Genomic DNA, 24,643 nt, shown 5'->3' on the forward strand with positions numbered 1-24,643 from the left:
GGCCCGGCGGGGGGCTGACCCCCCACCTCCCTCCCGGACGGGGCGGCTGGCCCGGCGGGGGGCTGACTCCCCCACCTCCCTCCCGGACGGAGCGGCTGGCCGGGCAGAGGGGCTCCTCACTTCCCAGTAGGGGCGGCCGGGCAGAGGCGCCCCTCACCTCCCGGACGGGGCGGCTGGCCGGGTGGGGGGCTGACCCCCCCACCTCACTCCCGGACGGGGCGGCTGGCCGGGCGGGGGGCTGATCCCCCCACCTCACTCCCGGACGGGGCGGCTGGCCGGGCGGGGGGCTGATCCCCCCACCTCCCTCCCGGACGGGGCGGCTGGCCGGGCGGGGGGCTGACCCCCCCACCTCCCTCCCGGACGAGGCGGCTGGCCGGGCGGGGGGCTGATCCCCCCACCTCCCTCCCAGACTGGGCAGCTGGCCGGGCGGGGGGCTGATCCCCCCACCTCCCTCCCGGACGAGGCGGCTGGCCGGGCGGGGGGCTGACCCCCCCACCTCCCTCCCGGACGAGGTGGCTGCCGGGCGGAGACGCTCCTCACTTCCCAGACGGGGTGGCTGCCGGGCGGAGGGGCTGCTCACTTCTCAGACGGGGCGGTTGCCAGGCAGAGGGTCTCCACCTTTCACCTTTATAATAACACTCAGATCCCTTATAGTGACTGAGCAGTGGGTGAGACATTCTAAAGTGTTCCTGGGCTGGGCACAGTGGCTCACGCTTGTAATGCCAGCACTTTGGGAGGCTGAGGAAGATGATTGCTTGAGCTCAGGAGTTTGAGACCAGCCTGGGCAATGTGGCAAAACCTCCTTTCTACAAAAAAATTCAAAAACTTATCTGGGCATAATGGCACACACCTGTAGTCCCAGCTACTCAGGAGGCTGAGGTGGGAAGATCGCTTGAGTCTGGGAGGTTGAGGCTGCAGTGAGCCATAATTGCGCCACTGCACTTCAGCCTGGGCAAAAGAGCAAGACCCTATCTCAGAAATAAAAATACAATACAATACAATACAATAAAACACTAAGCCTCTTTCACCTATCTGTATATGTTAGCAGACAGATTGGTTCTTGTGAAAAGTAAGTAATTGGAATCATGTCTCCCTAAGAGTTGGGTTCCAAAGTCATGTAAGGGCACAGACAATGTGATTCTTTCCCTGGGGATTATTTTCTAGGAGTGAGAATTTTAATGGAAAATGTCAAGTGTTGGCTGAGAAATTCAAAAGTGTAGGAATTTGGGGACAGACATGGCACAAGGAATGTCAAGTCAGGATAGAGATGAAGGTGAGAGGATTCCGAGAGAAAACAGAAGGCACAGAGTCTAGTTCTATGTCCATGTGTGTCAACCAGGATGAGGGGCCTTGTTTGTCATTTGATCAGGAGCAAGATGGGGAAAATGAGTCACGTCTCTCACACATTCTCCCCAAAGAGAGTTGGCTCCATTAGCACTGCCCTGCCCAACTTCAGCTAAGATGCATGGGGGAGATCCCTTTCTGACCCATTTTCTTCCTCCATAGGAATTTCACGCTTTTCCACCACCCGATGCATGGGAATTGCTATACTTTCAACAACAGAGAAAATGAGACCATTCTCAGCACCTCCATGGGGGGCAGCGAATATGGTAAGGAAACCTGTGCCAAGGAGATCTTGAGGTCCTCCAATAGTGGACATGCGGGCAGCAGGACAGTGGGGATGCAGGAGCCCTCCGGAAAAGCAGGATCTCTCCCACTTGGCCAGAAAACAGGGATGCCCCTTTTTCTATCAGTGTTTCCATCAGTGTTCATGCTGGTTCCTTCCTTCCAAGTTAGTGTTTGTTTTCCTTTTTGACTTTTCCTCCATCTTTGAGAGAGCGACAGGGACATGACTGGGGTTCCTTCTGCTAGGGAACTACTCTGGGTTAAACTCATAGCTAGGGTGAGTAATGCAGAACAGGTGGTTTCCAAAGGGAGTTGAGCCCAGATATGCTGAACAGATTAGGGAGGTAGACGCACATTTATCTTAGTTCAGGTGACAGATTCTGGATGGAGCCGAAACCCAGCTTGGCCACTCACTGTGTGACCTTGGGCAAGTTACTGCGCTTCGTCTATAAAGCGGGACTAATAATAGTATCTCCCATGTGAGATTACTGACAGGACTTAAGATACAGACTTAGAATAAGACCTGCTCTGTACTCTGTTAGTCTGCTTGGACCGCCATGACAAAATACCAGAGACTGGATGCCTTGGACAGTAGACATTTATTTATCACAGTTTTGGAGACTAGAAAGTCTAAGATCAAGGCACAGGCAGACTCGGTTCTGGTGAGGCTTCTCTCTTTGGGTTGTAGAAGGCTGGCTGTCTTCTCTCCATGTCCTCAGATGGCCTTTCCTCTGTGGTGTGTCAACAGAGAGAGGCCTGTGATGTCTCTTCCTGTTCTGATCAGGACATCAATCCTATCAGATTAGAGCCCCCTGCTTGGGACTTCCTCTCACCTTAATTAAAGTCCTATCTCAAAATAATATCCCTTTGGGGGTTAGGGCTTCAACATATGAATTTGAGGCAGAAAACAATTCAGCCATAACACATACCAAGCACACAATAAGTGCTAGTTGCTATTGTTATTACTGCTATTATTACCGTTACTAGCATTGCTACCAGTCTACCACCATTGCTGCTGCTGCTACTATCCTCAAAATAATACCACTGCAATTTCCAGCACTACTATTCCACTATGATTACATTTGTAGGGAAGGTAGGAACTGAACAGATTGGCCTGGCTTATGCCCAAAAGGAATTCTTGAAAGGTCCCATGCAAATTGAAAATGATGTGATATGTAGATATACTCCCACCAGGACAAGGAAGGGCCTGTCATAAAGGAAATCCACACTTGGAATCCTGGCCTTTGTCCCTGTGTAGTCTGTGCTCTAAGTCTGCAAGAAATCATAATTCAGTGCACATACTTCATGGGGAAGAAGTAATCTGGAAACTGAAAGTGAAAAGTTGCAGAGTACTGGCTCTGCTATGGAGGGGCTGTGTGACCTCAAGCAATTCACTTCCCCTCTCTGGGCTTTGTTTGTAATTGTTTACAACTTATTTACAAATTGTTTGCAATTGTTTACAAGTTGTTCACACATTGTTTGCAATTGTTTACAAATCGTTTGCAATTGTTTACCAATTCTTTGCAATTGTTTACAAATTGCCCTTGTTTACAAATTGAATGTCAGAATAACTCTCAAAATTCTCTTCTTTCCATCCATATAGACCCTGCTGATTCACTCATCCACTTACCAAGCATGGAGTTTCTCCTGTTTGCCAGGCCCTCTTCTACGTACCAGGGACACAGCAGTGAAAAGATAGATGTCTTCTCTGCTGTTAGGAAACTTACATTTTCGTGGGGAGAGAGAGATGAAAAATGAGTACACAACTACACAGACATGATCTAGTTACAAATCCTAAAGACTGCTATTCAGGGAAGAAAGAGGCAGAGTAGGAAGACAGAGTGGCTGGGGTCGGGATGGGGGGGTTAGTTTGGATAAGAAGGCCCAGAAAGATCTCTAAGAGGAGGGCTATTTAAGGAGCAAAAGATTCATGTTAAGGTCTACACAAGAACATTCCAGGGACTAGCAAGGGCAAAGGCCCTGGGAAGGATGTGAATCAGATGTGTTCTAGAAACAGAAATAAGACCAGTGTGCTTGGAGCTTACTGAGGTGGGGAGACAGTGGGAGGAGATGAGGAGGGAGAAGTAGGCAGGGGCTGTATCATCATCACCTTGATAGATGCAGCCAGGTTTATTCTGTGGCATTCCCATATATCCAGTGAGATGCCACTGAAGAGTTTCAGGTTTCGGGGAGTGACCTGGCCTGAGGTCCAATTTTCAAAGGACCTCAGCCCATACATGAATGAGCAGGGTCTCTACGGATGGAAAGAAGAGAATTTTGAGAGTTATACTGACATTCAATTTGTAAACAAGGGCAATTGGTAAACAATTGCAAATAATTTGTAAACAATTGCAAACAATTTGTAAATAAGCCCAGAGAGGGGAAGTGAATTGCTGGAGGTCACAGCTGATCCATGGCAGAGCCAGGACTCTGCAACTTTTCACTCTTAGTTCCCATGTGCACTGATACTGTGTTTACTCTGGTGCTGTGTCCGCATAGACTGCAGGGGGCAAGAGCAGGAGTGGGAGGAGAAGTTGGGCCAGTGATCAGAAACACCATTAGTGATTCATCTCTTCTCTGAGTGCCCACCCTGAGGGGTTAAGCAGCCGGAGCAATGCATCTTCTTTTGAATGTTCCGAGCTCCCCATCTCAAAGGACCACATGGAGATTCATGTCTCAGGCAGAGTGGCAATTTCCTTACACTTGGCAAAAACGTATGCTTGGCAAGAACTGTGACAGTAATACTGTGTTTGAACCCCTGTTTTGGGCTAAGCTGTGGGGGCATAGCAGAGAGCAAGTCAGGCATGCATTCCAATCTCACGGAGCTTCCAGTCTAGCCCTCGTCCACCTGTCACTTGCTAGAAATACCTGGTCTTGGGTTTGAAGCTCCTGAAGCAGTGGGAGAGGTGGTTTACCCCCAGGAAATGTTTTCCTAGCCTTGGATCACAGCAGGTTGTCTTATCCTCCCAGGGCTGCAAGTCATTTTGTACATAAACGAAGAGGAATACAACCCATTCCTCGTGTCCTCCACTGGAGCTAAGGTGATCATCCATCGGCAGGATGAGTATCCCTTCGTCGAAGATGTGGGAACAGAGATTGAGACAGCAATGGTCACCTCTATAGGAATGCACCTGGTAAGAGAATATTCTCATTTCCATAGGCTTGGAGAGAACAGATCTTTTTTTTTCAAGGATAACCAATGGGGTGCAGCTTATGGAAAAGGGTGTTTGTTTCAAAAGGGAACATGGTCCCAGATTTTCCCATGGTTATCCCATTCATTTCAGGAGTTACATTAAAGGTTGTGTTTGTATCTTCTGGCCGGCTGCAGTGGCTCACACCTGTAATCCTAGCACTTCAGGAGACCGAGGTGAGGTCAAGAGTTTGAGACCAGCCTAGCCAACTTGGTGAAACCTGTCTCTACTAAAAATACAAAAAATTAGTTGGGTATGGTAGTGTGTGCCTGTAATACCAGTTACTAGGGAGGCTGAGGCAAGAGAATAGCTTGAACCCAGGAGGAGGAGGTTGCAGTGGGCCAAGATCACGCCACTGCACTCCAGCCGAGCAACAGAGCAAGACTCCATCTCAAAAAAAAAAAAAAAAAAAATGGTTGTATTTGTATGGATTAATAGGACAGGGTGCCATTTGGGGAGAGAATTTCAAGACACCAGCATTTATGGAACCTATGCTGGAAGCAAGGCATTAGGACACTAACTATATATTTGTCAGTAATACAAACAGATAAGATTACCATCTATCTTTCTGGGCTGCTTAGAGGCCTATGAGGCATGTCAATAACTGTATTAAAGCCTAGTGGAAAGTCACTCAGCTATCCAAAGTCTATTTAGCCCATTATGCTCCTGTCAATTTTACCTCATTTACCAAGAACCCCTTCTCCCTCCAAATTTGACCTTTGTGGACCTCATCGGGCACTGAGAACACGCAAACCTATCAACAGAAGCACAAGTAAGCCGCAGACTCCAATCCCCGAGTCAGCCTTGCCCAATGGGAGCTGAATGGCAAGATGAAGAGTGGACTCTGATGGCCTTGGTCACTCCACTGCTTATGGAGTTTTCTTGTTTGCAGGCCTGGGGTCTTTTTATTCCAGTATCTATCTGCCTCTCCCTTTCTCTCTTTCATAGAATGACTGTTAAGAACTTATTTAGACCGGGCACAGTGGCTCATGCCTATAATCCCAGCACTTTGGGAGGCCAAGGTGGGTGGATCACTTGAGCCCGGAAGTTTGAGACCAGCCTGGGCAACATAGCAAAACCCCATCTCTACCAAAAACGAAATACAAAAAAATCACCAGGCATGGTGGCACAGGCCTGTAGTCCCAGCTACTCAGGAGGCTGAGGTAGGAGGATCACCTGACCTCAGGGAGGTCGAGGCTTCAGTGAGCCATGATTGTACCATTGCACTCCAGTCTCGGTGACAGAGTAAGACTCTGTCTCAAAAACAAACAAACAAACAAAAACTGATTTAAAGGAGTTAGGTGCAGTGCATAGACTTGTAGTCCCAGCCACTCAGGAGGCTGAAGTGGGACGATCACTTGAGCTCAGGAGTTCAAGACCAGCCTGGGCAACATAGCAAGACCCCATCTCTACAAAAAATATAAAATTAGCCAGGCATGCTGGGACACACCTGTAGTCCCAGCTTTGCAGGAGGCTGAGTGGGGAGGAGTGCTTGAGCCCAGGAGTTCAAGACCCAGCTTGGGCAACATAGTGAGACCCTGCCTCTATTTTTTTTTTAAGAACTTATTTAAAGAGAGTGTCCACACCAACCATACCAAGGAGTGTACCAAGCAGAGTGTATCTCTCTTCCACTCCTGACATCCAAACCTCTCCTTCCTCTCCAGAGGGACCACCACTGTTGCTACTGTGTCTTGGCAGGGATATTCTAGTCATTCAAGCAAGTGCATATAGGTATAAACATTTCTCCTTTTATGCAAATACAAAATATTTCTCACTTAATGCTATAGCTGGGAAATGGTTCCATATCAAAACATATAGATCTGCATCATTCTTTTAAAAGATTCATAGTCTTCCATTGCGTGAATAAGTTATTGATGCAACCCCCCATTGATAGACATTAGGTCATTTCAGGCACAACTAAAAGCAATGGTGCAATGTGACGTGTATTTGCCCAGTTACTTCCTAGAAGTTTGTCAAACAGGACATGTGTTTGCCAGATTGTCCCCCAGTGAGGATATAGCAATTGAGAACCACACCAGCAATATGAGAGTAGCTATTTCCCCACACTCTAACCAACATAATGTATTAATGTTTAATCTTTGCTAATCTGTCAAGAGAAAAATGGTATCTGTTATCATTTTAATTTGCATTCTTTCATAATGATGTTTTTCTTTTCTTTTCTTTTCTTTTCTTTTTTTTTTTTGAGACAGAGTCTCACTCTGTCACCCAGGCTGGAGTGCAGTGGCATGATCTTGGCTCACTGCAAGCTCCACATCCCAGGTTCATGCCACTCTCCTGCCTCAGCCTCCCGAGTAGCTGGGACTACGGTCGCCCGCCACCACGCCTGGCTAATTTTTTGTATTTTTAGTAGAGACAGGGTTTCACTGTGTTAGCCAGGATGGTCTCGATCTCCTGACCTTGTGATCCGCCCGCCTCAGCCTCCCGAAGTGCTGGGATTACAGGCGTGAGCCACAGCGCCTGGCCCATAATGACGTTTTTCTTTACCTGTTTGGGGGTGGGGAGAAAGAAACAAAATCTCCTTGTGGACTATACATTTGTTCATGCCTTTATTTAAATCCAACCTTAATATCCCCAATTAAACTTCCTAGCCTTTCTCCTTCACAAACATATCCTCCAGAGAAGTGGTTTCCAAACCTGGTTGATTATCAGACTCAAAGCCACTGAATCAGAATCTCTAGAAGATGAGCCCAAGGATCTACATTTTTACCAAGTTGTAGTGGTTATTCTAAGAGGCAGCACACTTGGGAGTCTTGGCTTGACCTTTTTTTTAATATTTAAATTTAAAAAATGTTTAGAGTCAGGGTCTTGCTCTGTCACCCAGGCTGGAGTGCAGTGACACAATCATAGCTCACTGGAGCCTTGAACTCCTGAGAGCCTTGGCTTTAGAAGCTTGAGCAATGCAGAATTAGAGGAAAAGCTAATTGTGTCTTCCCAAGTAAAAGTGAAGCTAGAATGACACAAAGTTCTAGCTATAGCTTTGCATTGGGTTAGATAAAAAGATGGTGGGCAATTAGGGCTTGGATATCCATCTGTCATTTATCCATTCAATTGACATTTTTTGAGCACCTTCTATGTGCTAGACATGGGGCACCTCAGTGTGGAGGACACCGTCCCTGTCCTGAGAGAGTCTGCAGTCCAGCAGAGAGGATTGAGTAATAAACCAGAAATGATACAAATGGTTCATTATAATTGCCATAAGTGCTATGAAGAAGAAATGTAAGACCATATGAGCACATATTATGACACGACTGACCTGGGGCTCATTTTCAATGGGGAAGATGAGGTTCAAGGAAGGCTTTCCTGAGGAGGTGCTATTTAAGCTGAGACAGCGAGATGATGAACCGGAATGGAAGTATGACAGATGAAATCTGGGGCTTCACTGCCTCATGGTGCCCCATGAAAAGGACAACACTGGACAAGGGAAACCATCAAAATGGTCTTTCTGGGCCCCCAGATGCTCTCAGGAGGCATGTTACTTAGGGGCTTTGTTCCAGCATGGGAGGGAAGTAATGTGTATCAGCTTGAGCTGTGTGAATGAAAAAGGAAAAACTATCTCGAACCCCCAATCTGCTCAAACTGTGACTTGAAAAGACTTTTTTAAGAGATAGCCACTTAAGCAGTTGGGCAACTCATTCTTTTGTTCACTGGCAGATGGCAAACCCTCAGAGCACAATGGTGAGCATTTTGGTCAGACATGTCCCACACACTTTTATCTGCACCCTGAAGTAGCATCCAGGATTTGCAGCGCATCCTTCCCTTATCCTTTCGCTCTCTTCCCCCTTTTCAAACTGGTGTAAGTTACTAGAGCTTGCAAAAGTATAAGAACTAAGGAATTCTGCTCTCTTGTTTTCTTGCTCTGAGCTTGGAAATACCCACCACATTGTTAAGCAAATGTTCTCTTTACCAGTGGTGAGTAAACAAAGACATGAGTGAGTTTTCTGCTACACCTAATTTAAGATGTAGAAAATCAAAGCCACAGAGCAGGGTCAGTCAGCTCTAGGTCTGATTTATGAGCATTTAGAACAACAACAACAAAAACACAGGGTTTATGAAGAGGTCAGCAGAGTGTCACTAAGAAAAAGTCCAGCCAAACTAGACTTCCTTCCTTTCTTCTTTTCTGATTTTATTTATGTATTGATTGATTAATAGGTGTGTGAAGCTGGTAGGCTCAGTCAGGCTGGCCAGGCAGTTGGTAAACAAAACTTCCTTTATTCACTGAGAGATTGTGTGTCCAAAGTACTGAATATTAAAAGGTGAACCCAACAGAGCTCCTACCTTCAAAGTTCCTAACTTTAAGAGGGGAAGACAAAAGTTTGTTTGCTTTTTTAAAGACAAGGTCTTGCTCTGTCATCCAGCTGGAGTGCAGTGGCGTGATGACAGCTCGCAGATCACAGCAACCTAGACCACCTGGGGTCATGGGATTCTCCTGCCTCAGCCTTCCAAGTAGCTGGGACCATAGGCACATGCCACCATATCTGGCTAATTTTTACATTTTTGTAGAGATGGGGGTCTCGCTATGTTGCTCAGACTGGTCTCAAACCCCTGGCCTCAAACAGTCCTCCCATCTTGGCTTCCCAAAGTGCTGGGATTATAGATGTGAGCCACCACACCTGACCAAAGACAAAAGTAAGCACAACTTTGCAATACAGTTTCCATCTCTGTGGAAACAGACCTTTTCTGCCTGGTTCCAAAGCTTACTTCTTAGAACATAACAGATCCTCAGTAAATATTGATAGATGACAGATGGATGGGTGGGTGGGTAGATGGATAGGTGGGTGGGTGGGTGGATGGATGGATGGATGGATGGATGGATGGATGGATGGATAGGTGAGTGGGTAGATGGGTAGGTGGATGGCTGACTGGCTGGCTGAATGGATAGATAGGTGAGTGGGTGCGTGGGTAGGTGCATGGATGGATGGATGCCCAGACAGAAGCTACTGGAGAAGGCTTTGTAAATAATGGATTTAGAAGGACAAATGCAGGCAAATAGTCAAGAAGAGCCAGTCCAGACAAAGAATGTAGCAATTACAGAGGAGTCACCAAAAGGAGTTTATTTAAGCTGTGTAGAGAAACTTTTTGAAAAATCATTTTAGTGGAAGTACAATCAGTACACTGGAGACAGCACATTTGTAGTAATTCTAGAAAGAAATGATGTGGACCTCAGCTGAGGCAATGGCTGTGGAGATGAGCAGATGAAATAGATTTCAGGGATATTATAGCACAGAAGCAACAGGACTTGACAGCCAATGTTAGCGAGAAGGGCCGGGGGAAGTTAGATTGATATTTAGGTCCTGGCTTGGGCAGGGAGATGGAGGAATGCCAGGCTCAGAATTAGAGAATCCAAGGGCAGGGTATGTTTTTGGGAGAAGATGACCACTTCGATTTGGGACAGACCCAATTTGTTATGCCTTTGAGAAGTCAAGGTGAAAAGAAAGCATTCATTAGATGCTATGGACCTGGAGCTCAGGAGGAAACCTTGGGGGGTAATTGTAGACACGGAAATAAATGCTATCACCCAAGCCCTGAGACAGAACCCTAAACATGCAAATGTTTAAGGGCTGAGCAGAAAGTAAAAGGAGAAAGAGAGGCAGATAAGTAGGAACAGAAGCCAGAAAGAGTTGGCATCAGATAAATCAAGGAAGAGAATTTTACAGAAGGTGTGACCAAAAGAAGCAAGTACAGTCGAAAGGTCAGGCAAGGTAGAAGGCAGAAGTATTCTCTGGTTTTGGCAGCCAAGAGGTCACCAGTGTTCTATGCCAGAGTTGTTTTCAGTGGAAGGAGTGGAACAGAAACTGAAGTGCAGTGGGTTGAATGGTGAATGGAAAATGAGGAAGTGGACGTGGGTGGACCACTCACCCAGTGGGGTTGGGGACCAGGCCCTGGAGAATGGGGAGACTCCATGTCATTACAAATCCTGTTGTACCTTTTGATTCTAAAGCACATAGCCAGACTTCATTTCACAAGTTCAGTCTATGCCAAACAGGGATTAAGCGCTCTGATGGGTCGGGCGCGGTGGCTCACGCCTGTAATCCCAGCACTTTGGGAGGCCGAGGCGGCCAGATCACGAGGTCAGGAGATTGAGACCATCCTGGCTAACACAGTGAAACCCCGTCTCTACTAAAAATACAAAAAATTAGCCGGGTGTGGTGGCAGGCGCCTGTAGTCCCAGCTACTCGGGAGGCTGAGACAGGAGAATGGCGTGAACCCGGGAGGCGGAGCTTGCAGTGAGCCGAGATCACGCCACTGCACTCCAGCCTGGGTGACAGAGTGAGACTCCATCTAAAAAAAAAAAGAGCTCTGATGGCTGAGATTCAAACCCACCCCAGTTTTGCACATTGGTTGTATAATCTCTGCCTCAGTGATCTCATCTGTAAAATAGGGATGATAATAATGATGTTACTTCATGGCTGGTGAGAATTTAATGAGTTGGTGCATGTGAAACGCTTGGAAATGTGTTTGGCATGTAGTCAGTGCTTAAAATATATTGGCTTGGCTGAGGGCAGTGACTTACACCTGTAATTCCAGCACTTTGGGAAGTTGAGGCCAGTGGATCACTTGCACCTAGGAGATTTGAGACCAGCCTGGGCAATATGGTGACACCCCATCTCTACAAAAAATATAAAAATTAGCCAGCCGTGGTGGCACACACCTGTAGTCCCAGCTACTTGGGAGGCTGATGCGGGAGGATCACTTGAACCCAAGAGGCAGAGATTGCAATGAGCTGTGGCCATGCCACTGCACTGCAGGCTGGGTGGCAGAGTGATACTCCATCACACACACACACACACACACAAAAAATATATATATATAGAGAGAGAGAGAGAGACTATTACTATATATTTTTTAAGAAAAGAGGTGAAGAGAAGGAAAAATAACTTTGAGTGAAAAAGGAAAAAGAGGGGTTAGGGAAGGTTTCTATTGTCTTTTTTGACACCTCTCTCCTTTATGAATTTTATATATATATACATATATAATATATATTTATATTATACACTACTAGTGCATTATATATAAAAGATACTATTAATAATTATACATACATAAAGGATAATGATTATTTGCCGTATGTGTTGCAAACATCTTTCCCAGTTTGTGGTTTTCTTTAGGGTACTTTTTCACATGCAAAATAGTGAATGTTTACATAGTCAAAGTCTTTGTTTTCTTCTTTAATCATTATGTTAATGAGAGTTCCTCCTCTTTGAGACCAGATACTAAATTGAGTTTGCTTCCAGTTATTTTATTATTTCATGTAATATTCTAAACCATCAGAATTTTTTTCACCGGGTACAGTGGCTCACGCCTATAATCCTAGTGCTTTGGGAGGCCAAAGTGGGAGTTTACTGCCGCTCTGACCTCCTGGGTTCAAGCAATCCTCCCACCTCAGCCTCTCAGGTAGCTGGGATTATAGGCGTGCACCACCACACCTACCTAATTATTGTATTTTTAGTAGAGACGGGGTTTCGCCATGTTAGACAGGCTGGTCTCCAACTCTTGACCTCAAGTGACCCACCCACCTCAGCCTCCCAAAATGCTGGGATTACAAGCGTGAGCTATCACGCCTGGTCTATTGTTGTTATTGTTTAATCAAAATCAAATAGCCACTAGGTAGCACAGTGGGAATCTGATTTCAGACTTGTTCGGATCCAAGCCCACATTCCTGACCCCTTAGCTAGCCTGCCTGGTGCTCCCGGTTGTTTAGGGGTGAATGACCATTGACCATAATACGGTTCGCCGAGAAAAAGCCTTCTAGAAGGGCCCAGAATTCAACCCCCTTATGCCCACGGTCAGAGGAGACCATCAGGACAGGGTCATGGGAGGGGCCCTGAGACAGCCTAGACACCCAAAGCAAACAAAACCTCCTCAATAATGAGTCCAAGCTGGGCACAGTGGCTCATGCCTGTAATCTTTGGGAGGGCAGATCACCTGAGGTCAGGAGTTCAAGACCAGCCTGACCAACATGGTGAAACCCCATCTCTACTAAAAATACAAAGAAATTAGCCAGGCGTGGTGGCACACACCTATAATCCCAGCTACTTGAGAGGCTAAGGCATGAGAATGGCTTACACCCGGGAGGTGGAGGTTGCAGTGAGCTGAGATCATGCCACTGCACTCCAGCCTGGGCGACAGACTGAGGCTCCATCTCCAAGAAAAAAAAAAAAAAAAAAAAAAAGAGTCCCTCCCAGGTCTGCACAGGTTCAAGAAGAAAACCATCCACCTGTTCCATCCCCAGCCTGGCCATCCCTGCTGTCCCCTCCCTGGCAGAAGCAGCAGTCCATTCTGAGAAACAGGGGTATAGCATGGAAACCAAGGGAAAGAAAGGCCCCCCACCCACCCCCAGAGCCCAGCTGCCACTTTAGCCTGTTGACTGAGGCTGGTAGACACCTCCACCATGCCCTCAGTGGCTGGGGGAGGAAGTCCTTTTTACTACTGGGAGAATCTCTCACTCAAACAAAGTCTTACCCAGAAATGTACACAATGGAAACAGAAATGCAGGATGAATGTAGCTGAGCCTGGGAGACCAGCCTGCTTACCGCCCACCCCTCTGTGATGGGCCCTAAAACAGGGTGCAGACAGAACAGAATTTGCAAACCTCTAAGCTGTGGCAAGACATGCAATCTTTCTGAGAAGGTGACTTGGGATTACTGGCCGGGACAAGAGTTACCACTGAAATGTGAGAACAATGGTCTGATAGCCACCTTGTCTGGGAATAGCTTGGCTGGACTGACCACCTCACAGATGAGAAGTGATTATACTGGTTGGAAGGTCTCAAGGTTGCAAGAAGGTGGGAGCTGGCTCTCTAACCCCAGAAGCTGTGGGGGCTTTGATAAAGGCCCTCCTCTTGTCACCTCCCTTCCCCTCAGGCTCTGCTGCCATCTGGGCTTTCCCCCTTAGCACTGTTTATACCTTAAAGAATGAGCTTGCTGGGTGCAGCAGCCCATACCTATAATCCTAGCACTTTGGGAGGCTGAGGTGGGAGGATTACCTGAGACCAGGAGGTCAAGGCTGCCATGAGCCATGATTACACCATTGCACTCCAGCCTGGGTGACAGATCGAGACCCTGTCTCAGAGAGAGAGGGTGGTGAGCTAAGGACTCCTATGCAATTGTCTCCTTCCCCCAAGATCTTCAGAAAGAAGCAGAAAGAATCTGGTTTGATATAAATGGGCTCCGTGTCCCACACATATACCCCTATACCTACACATACATGCCCACATCCACTCACACACATCCACACATACCTATGTGTGCACACACATACACACTTTTACATGCATAAGTGTATGCATAGGTACACATACAAACTCACACATATGCACACATATACACACTCTTTTACATGCATAAGTGTATGCATAGACACACATACAAACTCACACATATGCACACATATACACACTCTTTTTTGTGTGTCCATAGGGGTCAGGATAGAAGTCAAAATGTCTTCCTAGCCTCCACAAGCCAGCAGTTCTAGAAAACTGAAAGCTGGGGCCGAGGGAAGAGCATTCTGTCAAAGTTCATGCATTCGAGGCATGAACAGAAAATTTGCTCCATTTGCTCTACTTCTGGTTGCTTCAGAAAACAACCTGAACCTTTCAAGAGCTGTGAGTTTGATAAGCATCGTTGCAGAATGAAGGGCCATTGAGTACTCAGAAAGCGTTGAAATCCAAATGGTTTCTCATAATCGGTTTCCTGGAAGCAGGCCATGGGCTAGTTTTCAGGGTAGAGGGAGCCCCAGCCACCCCTGCTGGCTGCACGCGGCTTGCCTAAGTGGACAGACCCCTCATCTGGATGCCAGAGTATTATGCTTTCCTACCCCAGGAAGCTAGAGCCTGTAGCTGACACTCTAGACTCTGGGAACAGTTCAGCAGGACTGGGGGGCCCAAAGGATCGCTTCTGCCCAGGGATCCTGCTGCTTGGAGAAGCTTAGAGGATGGCAAGGAATTGTGACCTCAAGGAAGGCCACTGCTTGGCATCTTTGCACCTCTGTGCCCAGCCCAGCCCTGGTGTGCACTAGAGGCCCTGCATGCATTTGCTACCCAGCTATTAAGTCTATTTATTCTGTACTGACATAGAAAGACACTCAGTCTTGTTAGTGAGAAGGGCAGGTTGCAGGGCAAAGTAAATGTATGAGTCCATGTCTGTTTGTCTGAGATGCAAGAACTGATCTGCTAGTGCGGGCACCCTGGGAAAGAGGGGAGGCCAGACAGCCACTTTCCCCTTTGTTTGCTTCTGTTGTTTAAACAGTTTTAAATGAGCATCGTCAATTGCCCTGGAGGTACTTGCAGCTAATTGAGGGAGACTAATGGGTCAGCAGATGAAATGCAATACAAACAGAAAGGGATTATACCAGTTGAGATGGCTAGTTTCCACCTGCCTCAAACCTCTTAATTCCTTCCCCCTCTACCCGTTTTCATTCTTTCTTCAAAGAGAAAATAATTTTCTTCCCTCCCACAAATCTGCCATTCTTTTTCTCTTTACCCCCATCTCCCCAACCAAAAAAATAAAAACGATTATACATGGGCACGTGGATGCACACAGCACACAAACACACAGTTGTGATAAACTGGTCACTATTTATCTTCCATTGAGTTGCTGCCCTTAGAAGATGTTATCCTCCCACCCCCATTTTTGCTTGTTTGGCTTGGCTGGATTATTTATTTGCAGTGACAAATATTAAGCTAGAGCAAAATTTAGTAATCCACAATAAAACATCATCGAAGCCAGGTGCAGTGGCAGGAGCCTGTGGTCCCAGCTACTCGGAGAGGCTGAGGCAGGAAGGTCCATTGAGCCCGGGAGGTAGAGGGTGTAGTGACCCTTGATTGTGCCACTGCACTCCACCCTGGGTGACAGAGTAAGACCCTCATCTCTAAAAAAAAAAAAAAAAAGCAAAAAAAAAATTATTGAATAAGGATTTTGAACTTTGAGTGACAATGCTGTTTACCTCCTCTCATGATCAGGGTAGCATTCTACTCTGTTGAGCTTTCCTTAGCTTTTTTCTAAGAAAGTCAACATCCTTCAAGTCAACTTCTGGGACCAGAAAACAAGGCAATGGGTCCTTCACCTGAGCGAGAATCCCAAGCACTCACAGTCCCTGCTCCCCCTTCCTTTCTCTCCCTTCCCTTCCCTTCCCTTCCCTTCCCCTCCCTTCCCTTCCCTTCCCCTCCCCTCCCCTTCCCTTCCCGCCCTTCCTTCCTTTCTCTCTCTCTCTCTTCCTTTCTCTCTCTCCTTTCTTTTCTTTTTCCTTCCTTCCTTCCTTTCTTCCTTCCTTCCCTCCTTCCCTCCTTCCCCCCTTCCCTCCTTCTCTCTCTCTCTTTGTTTTCAAAATAGGGTCTTCCTCTGTCACCAACGCTGGATTGCAGTGGCACAACCATAGCTCATTGCAGCCTCAAACCCTGGACTCAAGGAATCCTCCCTCCTCAGTCTCCCAAAATGCTGGGATTACATGCATGAGCCACTGAGCCTGGCCCCTGCTTATCTTTCTAATCCCTCCTCCCACCTCCCAGTGGATTTGCCAACTGCAAATTCATTTCATTCAGACAATCAAATCCAAATTTCTCAGCTGGGCATGATTTGGCCTCAACCTCCCCATCTGACTTTATCTCCAGCAATTTCTCTATTTTGCCATTTTCAGCCACACCAGACCATCTTGCTTCAAGCCTTTCCTGTTTGCTCTACCCAATCATACTCTGTCCACTTCATCCTCTTTTTTAAAGATAGAGTCTCACTCTGTTGCCCAGGCTGGAGTGCAGTGGTACGACGATGACTCACTGCAGCCTTGACCTCCTGGGCTCAAGTGATCCCCCCATCTCAGCCTCCCTAGTAGCTGTGACTACAGGTGTGTGTCACCATGCCCGACTTCCTGTCCACTTCTTGACAAGACCAGCTCTTTCTTGCAGTTCCACGCTGAGCCAACAGGTCCCTTTTTCGGAAATACCTTCCCTAATCACTCTATGGGAAAAACTGCCCATCTCCTCTTAACTCCTCCAGTTTCCCTACCCCATTTCATTAAACACCATCCAGATTTATCCAAAATATCTTGTTTATTTATTTGCTTGCTGACCATTTGTTTACCCCACTGGAAGGTACATTCCAGGAGAGCAGGGAACTTATCTATCTTGATCATTGCTGATTCCAGTGTCTACCACAGTACCAGGCACCTAATAGGCTCTCACTAACTTTTCATTAAATGAATGACCAAATAGCTTCTCAGCTCCCGAGGGCTGCTTGCAAAGTCCCCTGACTGGTGCTCCTTGCAAAGCCCCCGCCTGGGTCCTGGGGGAGGACAGGGCTGAGTGTGTGCTGCTGTGATTGCAGACAGAGTCCTTCAAGCTGAGTGAGCCCTACAGTCAGTGCACGGAGGACGGGAGTGACGTGCCAATCAGGAACATCTACAACGCTGCCTACTCGCTCCAGGTAACAGATTGGCGGGGGCACCCAGCCCTGGGTTTATGGCCCAGACCCAGGAGACAAAGTTATATCTAGGCTGGGGTGTGGCTTGCACCAGGAACTCTGGTGAGGATCCCTGGGGTTCATCCAGAGACCTCAAGAACAAATGATGCCGGCTGGTTCCAGTCCTCTGCAGTTCGTCTGTAACCAGAGCTTAATTGATACACCGAGGTTTCCGTGGAACTCAACGTACAGCTGAGACAGACCCACCTCCTAAGTAGGCCTTGGCAAGGGAGGAACAGGAGAGAAGCGGTCTGGGAGAGACACTGGCTGAAGGGTCAAGAGCATGGCTTCCGGGCCTGCTGGTGCCCCTCGCTGGATGATGGCCTTGGGCCAGCTGGGTTCCCCTCAGCAACCACAAGAGGAGGTGGGATTGGATCAGGGGCTGCTAATTTGCAGCTCCCAGTCGCCTTCCAGGTGGCATACCTGGTTTTTCAAGAGCCTGGATGGTGTTCGAAAGTCAAGGAATTTCACAAGAAAATCCAGATTTCCAGCCTCTCAAAAAAATGTAACAATACGGCAACATTGAGCCCGTATTTCCTGCAGGATAAACAGTGGGTGTAGCTACCCCAATAAATGAAGCAGGTGTTCTCTGGCTCCCACAGTTTTCACTACCCCTCCAGTATGTCACTTACATCACTGTCTCCTGTAGACATTTGACTTTTCAACACTTAAGTGAGATGATCTGTTCTGCCTCCTCTCACATTCTGGGAATTTATAGTTCACCTCCTACCAGGATACCCCAGAGAGTCCATGAAAATCAGCCCAGCAGAACAAAAGGACCAGAAACCTCCAGCACTGAGTGTCCCAACTTAGATAAGAGCTGAGCTGAGAGGTGGTGTAGACACTGAGTAAAAGAGGACTTTTGGGCCAGGCATGGTAGCTCATGCCTATAATCCCAGCACTTTGGGAGGCAACGGTAGGAAGATCACTTGAGCCCAGGAGTTTGAGACCAGCCTGGGCAACATAGCAAGACCTTGCCTCTAAAAAAAAAAATTTGTTTTAATTACCTGGGCATACTGGTGCACACCTGTAATCTCAGCTATAAGGGAGGCTGAGGAGGGAGGATCCCTTGAGCCTGAATGTTCAAGGCTGCAGTGAGCCATGATCACACCACTGTACTTCAGCCTGGGTGAGAGAACAAGACCCTGTCTTTAAAAATAAAAAAAGTGAGCTCATCAGAAAGATACTTCTGGATGACATTTAGTGAGAGCTACCATGCACACACACACCTTACATGTATCAATTCATTTCATGCTCACAACTTCATGAAGCTGATATTATTATAAAGAAAGCAAAGCATCTGAGAGGTTAAGTAACTTGCATGATGCCAAACAGCAGACAAATAGCAAAGATGGGATTTGACCTGAGTAGCCTGCCTTCAGGAACTCTGCTATTGGCTTTTATGCTATAAGCTCCATGGATATTGTGGTAGCTTATGATCCATGAAGATCCAACATGGAGGGGTTGGGCTTGAGAATAGGAACACAGGGACTGTGTTTATTTCTCTGTTTCTTGACAACTCCGCTAATTTTCCCACTTATCTTTATGTTGGCACCCACATGATGGAAAATGACCACCCAACTACTGCAGCCCCAACTCAGCCCCATCTCCATATCTCAGTTAGTCTAAATTCTTAATACATCGGTCAGGTGTGGCTCATGCCTATAATCCCAGCATTTTGGAAAGCCAAGGTGGGAGGATCACTTGAGATCAGGAGTTTGAGACCAGCCTGGCCAACATGGTGAAACCCTGCCTCTACCAAAAATACAAAAAAATTAGCTGGGCATGGTGGTGTGCATCTGTAATTGCAGCTACTTGGGAGGCTGAGGTGGGAGAATCACTTGAGCCCAGGAGGCAGAGGTTGCAGTGAGCTGAGATCATGCCACTGCACTCCAGTCTGGGCAACAGAGCGAGATTGTCTCAAAAAACATAAAAAATAAAAATAATAAATAAATTATTAACACATCTTCCAGGTTGGGCCCTTTGCAGTTCCGGGACCATGCCCAGCCCAGTTGGCATAAGGGGCAGGTTCATGTGGTTGGCCAAGGTTAAGGGTGGCTGACCCCCTGGGCTGAGGGATATGCAGGAAACTCCCTGACATCCCTGAGCAAAGACATGAATGGCATTCCTGGGTCTCCTCTTTCAGATCTGCCTTCATTCATGCTTCCAGACAAAGATGGTGGAGAAATGTGGGTGTGCCCAGTACAGCCAGCCTCTACCTCCTGCAGCCAACTACTGCAACTACCAGCAGCACCCCAACTGGAGTGAGTGAGACCCAGCTCCAGCCTTGCATGCCCCAGGACCAGGGTCAGCCTAGTCCTGGCAATAGGCACTCCTGGGACTCCACCCCTCTTGCCTTTTGCATGAGGGAGGTATTGGTGGAGAGCCGTTAACTAGAGTTTTACTTCTGTTGTCAAGCCTGGCTTAAATTATACTTTGCAACTGACCACCTTAGTCAACTCCAGGAAGTAGGAACAGTGGATATTACCTTTTCACAGAATAGATAACCAAGGCCCAGAAAGGCTAAATGGCTTGCCCAAGGTCACACAGCCAGAAAGGAACAGAGCTGGATCCAAACCAAGGGTGGTCTGACCTTCAACTCACATCCTCAACCACCATTGCTTTCTGTTTCCCAACATCACAACGCAATATGTGTTTCCAGAGAGTTGGTAGAACGTGGGAGGAGAAATCATTAAAATGAGACTGCGGGGCTGTCCTTGGTGACCTGGGGATGGCCAGGAAGGGTCCTGTGGCTCCAAAGCTCATGCTGCCCTCTCCCTTGTCCCTCAGTGTATTGTTACTACCAACTGCATCGAGCCTTTGTCCAGGAAGAGCTGGGCTGCCAGTCTGTGTGCAAGGAAGCCTGCAGGTATGTGGACCCCAAGGGGTGAGACGGGCGGCTGGGTTGGGTTGGGCTGCCTACACTCATGCTGTCCCCTCCTCCCTTAGCTTTAAAGAGTGGACACTAACCACAAGCCTGGCACAATGGCCATCTGTGGTTTCCGAGGTAAGTTCTTCTGCCCACCCTTCCCCACTGAAACCCCCAGCCTGGAGCCCCACTGACATTTTTGCTGTGTCCTCTGGCCTGGGACATGGTCCGGGGGAAAAAAATTACCTTGTGGAGGCTGGGGGACAAGTTGGGGAGCCTGAGGCGGGAGGCTGGCCCTGGCCTCTCAGGCACCCTCAGGCCCACGCTTTCTCTCTCCATTGTAGAAGTGGTTGCTGCCTGTTCTCACTTGGGACCAAGGCCGGCAAGTAAACAAAAAGCTCAACAAGTAAGTTACCTCTACCCTGTTCCTCTGTCTCTGCCCACCACAGCCCCCAGCCTTCTCACTTGCTTCTGTATGTGTATGGCCAAATCCTCTTTTTTTTTTTTATGGAGTCTTACTCTGTCACCCAGTCTGGAGTGCAGTGGTGGGATCTCCGCTCACTGTAACTTCTGCCTCCTGGGTTTCAGCAATCCTCCTGCCTCAGCCTCCCAAGTAGCTGGGATTATAGATGCGCAACATCATACCTGGCTAATTTTATATTTTTAGCAGAGATGGGGTTTCACCATATTGGCCAGGCTGGTCTCGAACTCCTGACCTCAAGTGATCCACCTCCCTTGGCCTTCCAAAGTGCTGGGATTATAGGCGTGAGCCACCAAGCCTGGCCCCCTCTCCTTTTCATTCACTCACTCATTCATTTCCTCAAAGCTGGGAGATGGTGAACTCACATCTGTGAATCATGCCATGTGAACTCACATTTCTCTAAGCCATCACTATCTCCCTCATGCGCACTGCTGGGCCTGCCTGCCGTGAGAGCCAATCTGGCCAATCTTGCTTCCAACATTCATAGAGCACCCCCTAGGTGCCAGGTGCTGTGTGAGGTGCTGGGGGAACCAGGACAATCAAGCAGACATGGTCTCTGTCCCCCGAGGTACTTACACTCTAATGATAAAATAGACTTTGACCAAGCAATTGCAAACCATTAAACCAAGTGTTGCAAGCTGGTGACTGATCCTTGGCCCAAATCCAGCCTCATGAAAGCAACCCATTATTTCCAACTTTTCCTGAAAATTCAAAAGTTCTGGCAAGAACGACCCTCCACTGTTTTGTAGCACCAAACAGCTGAGTAATACTTGCTCCTTTGGAATGAGTCATGGTCCAGTTCACCATCGTCCTATTAAGAGGCAGTTTAGTGCAATGGTTAAGAGCATGGACTTTGAAGCTAGATCTAAATGAGTTGGAGTACTGGCTCAGCCAATTATTGACAGCGTAGTCTTGGACAAGTTCCTTAACCAATCTGCATCTCAGTTTCCACATCTGCGAAATGAGGATGATGAAAATATACATACCTGCCTCACAGGGCTGTTGGTAGAATTCAATGAGTTAATTCACATAAAGTTCTTACGACAGTGCTTGGCAACACAGGAAGTGCCCCATAAATGCTTGTTGCCATTGTGCCTATTATCATATTACCTCAACTACCCTGCTCATGTACATTACCTGTACATACTTGAGATTGCAATCAATCAATTACAAATGTCAATGTTTAATGAAGAACAGGGTACGATGGCAGTATGGCTGGGTCGACTGACTTAATCTGGAAGTTGGGGAGCAGTTCTTGAGTGAATGAATGACCTGTGGACCAGATCCAGGCTGGAGATATGCTCTGTAGATGGAGCCCTTATGGGCCAGGTTCTAATATCCCCAAGGAGCTCAGTGCCTTGGCCATGCTGCCAGCTTGGGTAGGAGGGAGACAGCCATGCTGAGAACTGGTGATCTGGTAGGAGGCCAAGGCTCTTGATTCACCTGTTGGAATTTTGCAGGACAGACTTGGCCAAACTCTTGATATTCTACAAAGACCTGAACCAGAGATCCATCATGGAGAGCCCAGCCAACAGTGTGAGTAGAGTGGCTTCCTTCCAGGACCTGTCCTGGGCCTACAAATGTGAGCATCTTCCTGGCTTTGGGGAGCAGAATCAGGGTAGGGGGTTCCAGCCTACTCTAGGAGGGCTGTTGTAGGCTAGCCAGGTCTCAGGTCGGAATGCACAGAGTAAGAGGAGACAGGAAGCCTGCCTGCTTCTTCCTCCCAGCCTGTGCAGGGTCGGGGCTGACCCGTGGCTCCCTTGGGAATCAGGGTTCCTGTGTGAGGCCAACCTGGGGGGAGGTTCCTCTTGATGGTGTGGCTTGGCCTCTCTTGCAGATTGAGATGCTTCTGTCCAACTTCGGTGGCCAGCTGGGCCTGTGGATGAGCTGCTCTGTTGTCTGCGTCATCGAGATCATCGAGGTCTTCTTCATCGACTTCTTCTCTATCATTGCCCGCCGCCAGTGGCAGAAAGCCAAGGAGTGGTGGGCCCGAAAACAGGCTCCCCCATGTCCAGAAGCTCCCCGCAGCCCACAGGGCCAGGACAATCCAGCCCTGGATATAGACGATGACCTACCCACTTTCAACTCTGCTTTGCACCTGCCTCCAGCCCTAGGAACCCAAGTGCCCGGCACACCGCCCCCCAAATACAATACCTTGCGCTTGGAGAGGGCCTTTTCCAACCAGCTCACAGATACCCAGATGCTGGATGAGCTCTGAGGCAGGGTTGAGAAGACAGATCTAGTCAGGACCACCAGCCATGGTCTAAGGACATGGATCGGTGCCCCCAGACGTGCGCACAGGGGACCCTCTGCCCCACTCTGGGCTTTTCAGAGACTCCGACCAAAAAGCCTGCTTTAAACCGCAAGATGGGGCCTGGGCATGCACAGGAGGAGCCATCGGGTACTACGCAGCAACACTCACAACTGTCCAGGCTGAGATAAATCCCGGGACCTGAACTATTAGCACGTCACTAGAGACTGGGAGCCGAGGCAGTGGTGCTGGCCCAAGTGAAGGCCAGAGTGAGGACTGATGCAGCTCTTTACGGGTCTTGAGAGGGAAGGACTCTTCCAAAGCCCCAAAGCCGAGGGTTTCACCCACACTGCCAGCCTGGGTTGGGGCCCAAGGAGGTGACCTTGAGTGTCAAGGCTGGACAGCTACTGCCAGATGCCAAAGATAGGAGAAAGTGCCAGCCCTGAAGCTGGAGCCATTTGTGAATAAACTGTTCTTCGTCATTGACACTGGAGAAAGGTGTCCTCCATGCCCTCAGGCAGCAGAGAACTGGCCCAGGGCCCTTGGAGTGTTGGTGGAGATCAGAGTGCCGTGGTGGAGGTCTGGGACTATGTCAGAGTGTCCTCACTTTGGGGCATGGGTGAGCCCAGGAGATGGATTTGATTATTCAATTTTGTGGATGAAGAAATTGAGGCACAGAAAGATTAAGTTACTGGCCCAAGGTGACACAGTGAGGAGGTGGCAGAGCTAGGATTTGAACCCAGACAATCTGACTCCATGATTTTGCATCCAATTTGTGTCTGTGCCTTTTAAAGGGTGAGGTCTGTGTCACTTTGGGTGGGGAGGGGGAGCATGGTGGGCCATGCTCTGGGCTGCTGTTCCAAGACAGAGCTGACCCTTCCATTACCAATGGCCTGTCCCTCACCGACAAGCCAACTGCCACAGATGACCCACTTCTTACCACATTCACATCTTTCCACCTGAAATGGCTAACAGGTATTAAATCCTTGGTTGGTGTTTAAACTCAACCCAAGAACAGGGTGTTAGGTACTGTTTTAAGCACCTAGATAGGTTAGCATAGGGGACTGCAAATGGTGTTCCGCAAAGCAAATCCTGTTTTTGACCATGAACTAAGAATTTTATTTTATTTTATTTTTTATTTTTTGTAGAAATAGGATCTCACTATGTTGCCCAGGCTGTTCTTGAACTCCTGGCCTCAAATGATCTTCCCACTTCAGCCTCCCAAAGTGCAGGGATTACAGGCACAAGCCACCGTGCCCAGCCAAGAATTTTTATTTTTGCTTTTAAATAGCAAAAGAAGAAGATTCTGTGACTCATGAAAATGATATGAGATTCGAATTCCAGTGTCTATAAATAAAGTTTTATTGGTACACAGCCACATCCATTTGTTCAAGTTTTGTTTATGGCCATTCATGCATTGCAGTGGCAGAGTTGAGTAACTACAACCCAGACCTGCAAAGCCAGCAAACCCTGAAATATTTTCCCTCTGTCCCTTTACGGAAAACTGTGCTGACCCTTGGATGAGCACATTCAATGGGTATGATTATCCCATTTTGTGGATGAAGAGACTGAGGCATAAAAGATTAAGTTACTTGCCCAAGGTGACATAGCTAGGAGGTTGCAGAGCTAGGATTTGACCCCAGACAGTCTGACACCAGAGCTGGTGCGTTTTATCACTCCATTATTTTGCAGCCATTCTGGTCTGTACCTTTTAAGAGTGAGTCCGATGTCATTTTGGGTAGGAAGAGGGAGAGG

The 24,643-nt window shown here is 47.9% G+C and overlaps 1 protein-coding gene across 2 annotated transcripts in view; it reads left to right on the plus strand.

The window, feature by feature from the left end:
* The window catches only part of SCNN1G (sodium channel epithelial 1 subunit gamma), a 35,713-nt gene extending 11,446 nt beyond the window's left edge, over positions 1-24,267 (plus strand). Inside the window, exons 6-14 of one of the 2 annotated variants that reach the window (XM_019011395.3) lie at positions 1,507-1,610; positions 4,597-4,760; positions 17,153-17,251; positions 19,434-19,551; positions 20,078-20,156; positions 20,237-20,294; positions 20,501-20,562; positions 22,098-22,173; positions 22,475-24,267. In XM_019011395.3, coding sequence (XP_018866940.1) covers positions 1,507-1,610; positions 4,597-4,760; positions 17,153-17,251; positions 19,434-19,551; positions 20,078-20,156; positions 20,237-20,294; positions 20,501-20,562; positions 22,098-22,173; positions 22,475-22,855 — 1,141 coding nt within the window. In that variant the 3' untranslated portion in view covers positions 22,856-24,267. The remainder of the gene's footprint in view (positions 1-1,506; positions 1,611-4,596; positions 4,761-17,152; positions 17,252-19,433; positions 19,552-20,077; positions 20,157-20,236; positions 20,295-20,500; positions 20,563-22,097; positions 22,174-22,474) is intronic. The other variant, XM_004057348.4, reaches the window with a different exon arrangement.
* The last annotated feature ends 376 nt before the right edge of the window (positions 24,268-24,643 follow it).

This window comes from Gorilla gorilla, chromosome 18 (genome assembly GCF_029281585.2).
Source record: "Gorilla gorilla gorilla isolate KB3781 chromosome 18, NHGRI_mGorGor1-v2.1_pri, whole genome shotgun sequence".
Taxonomy (NCBI): Eukaryota; Metazoa; Chordata; class Mammalia; order Primates; family Hominidae; genus Gorilla; species Gorilla gorilla.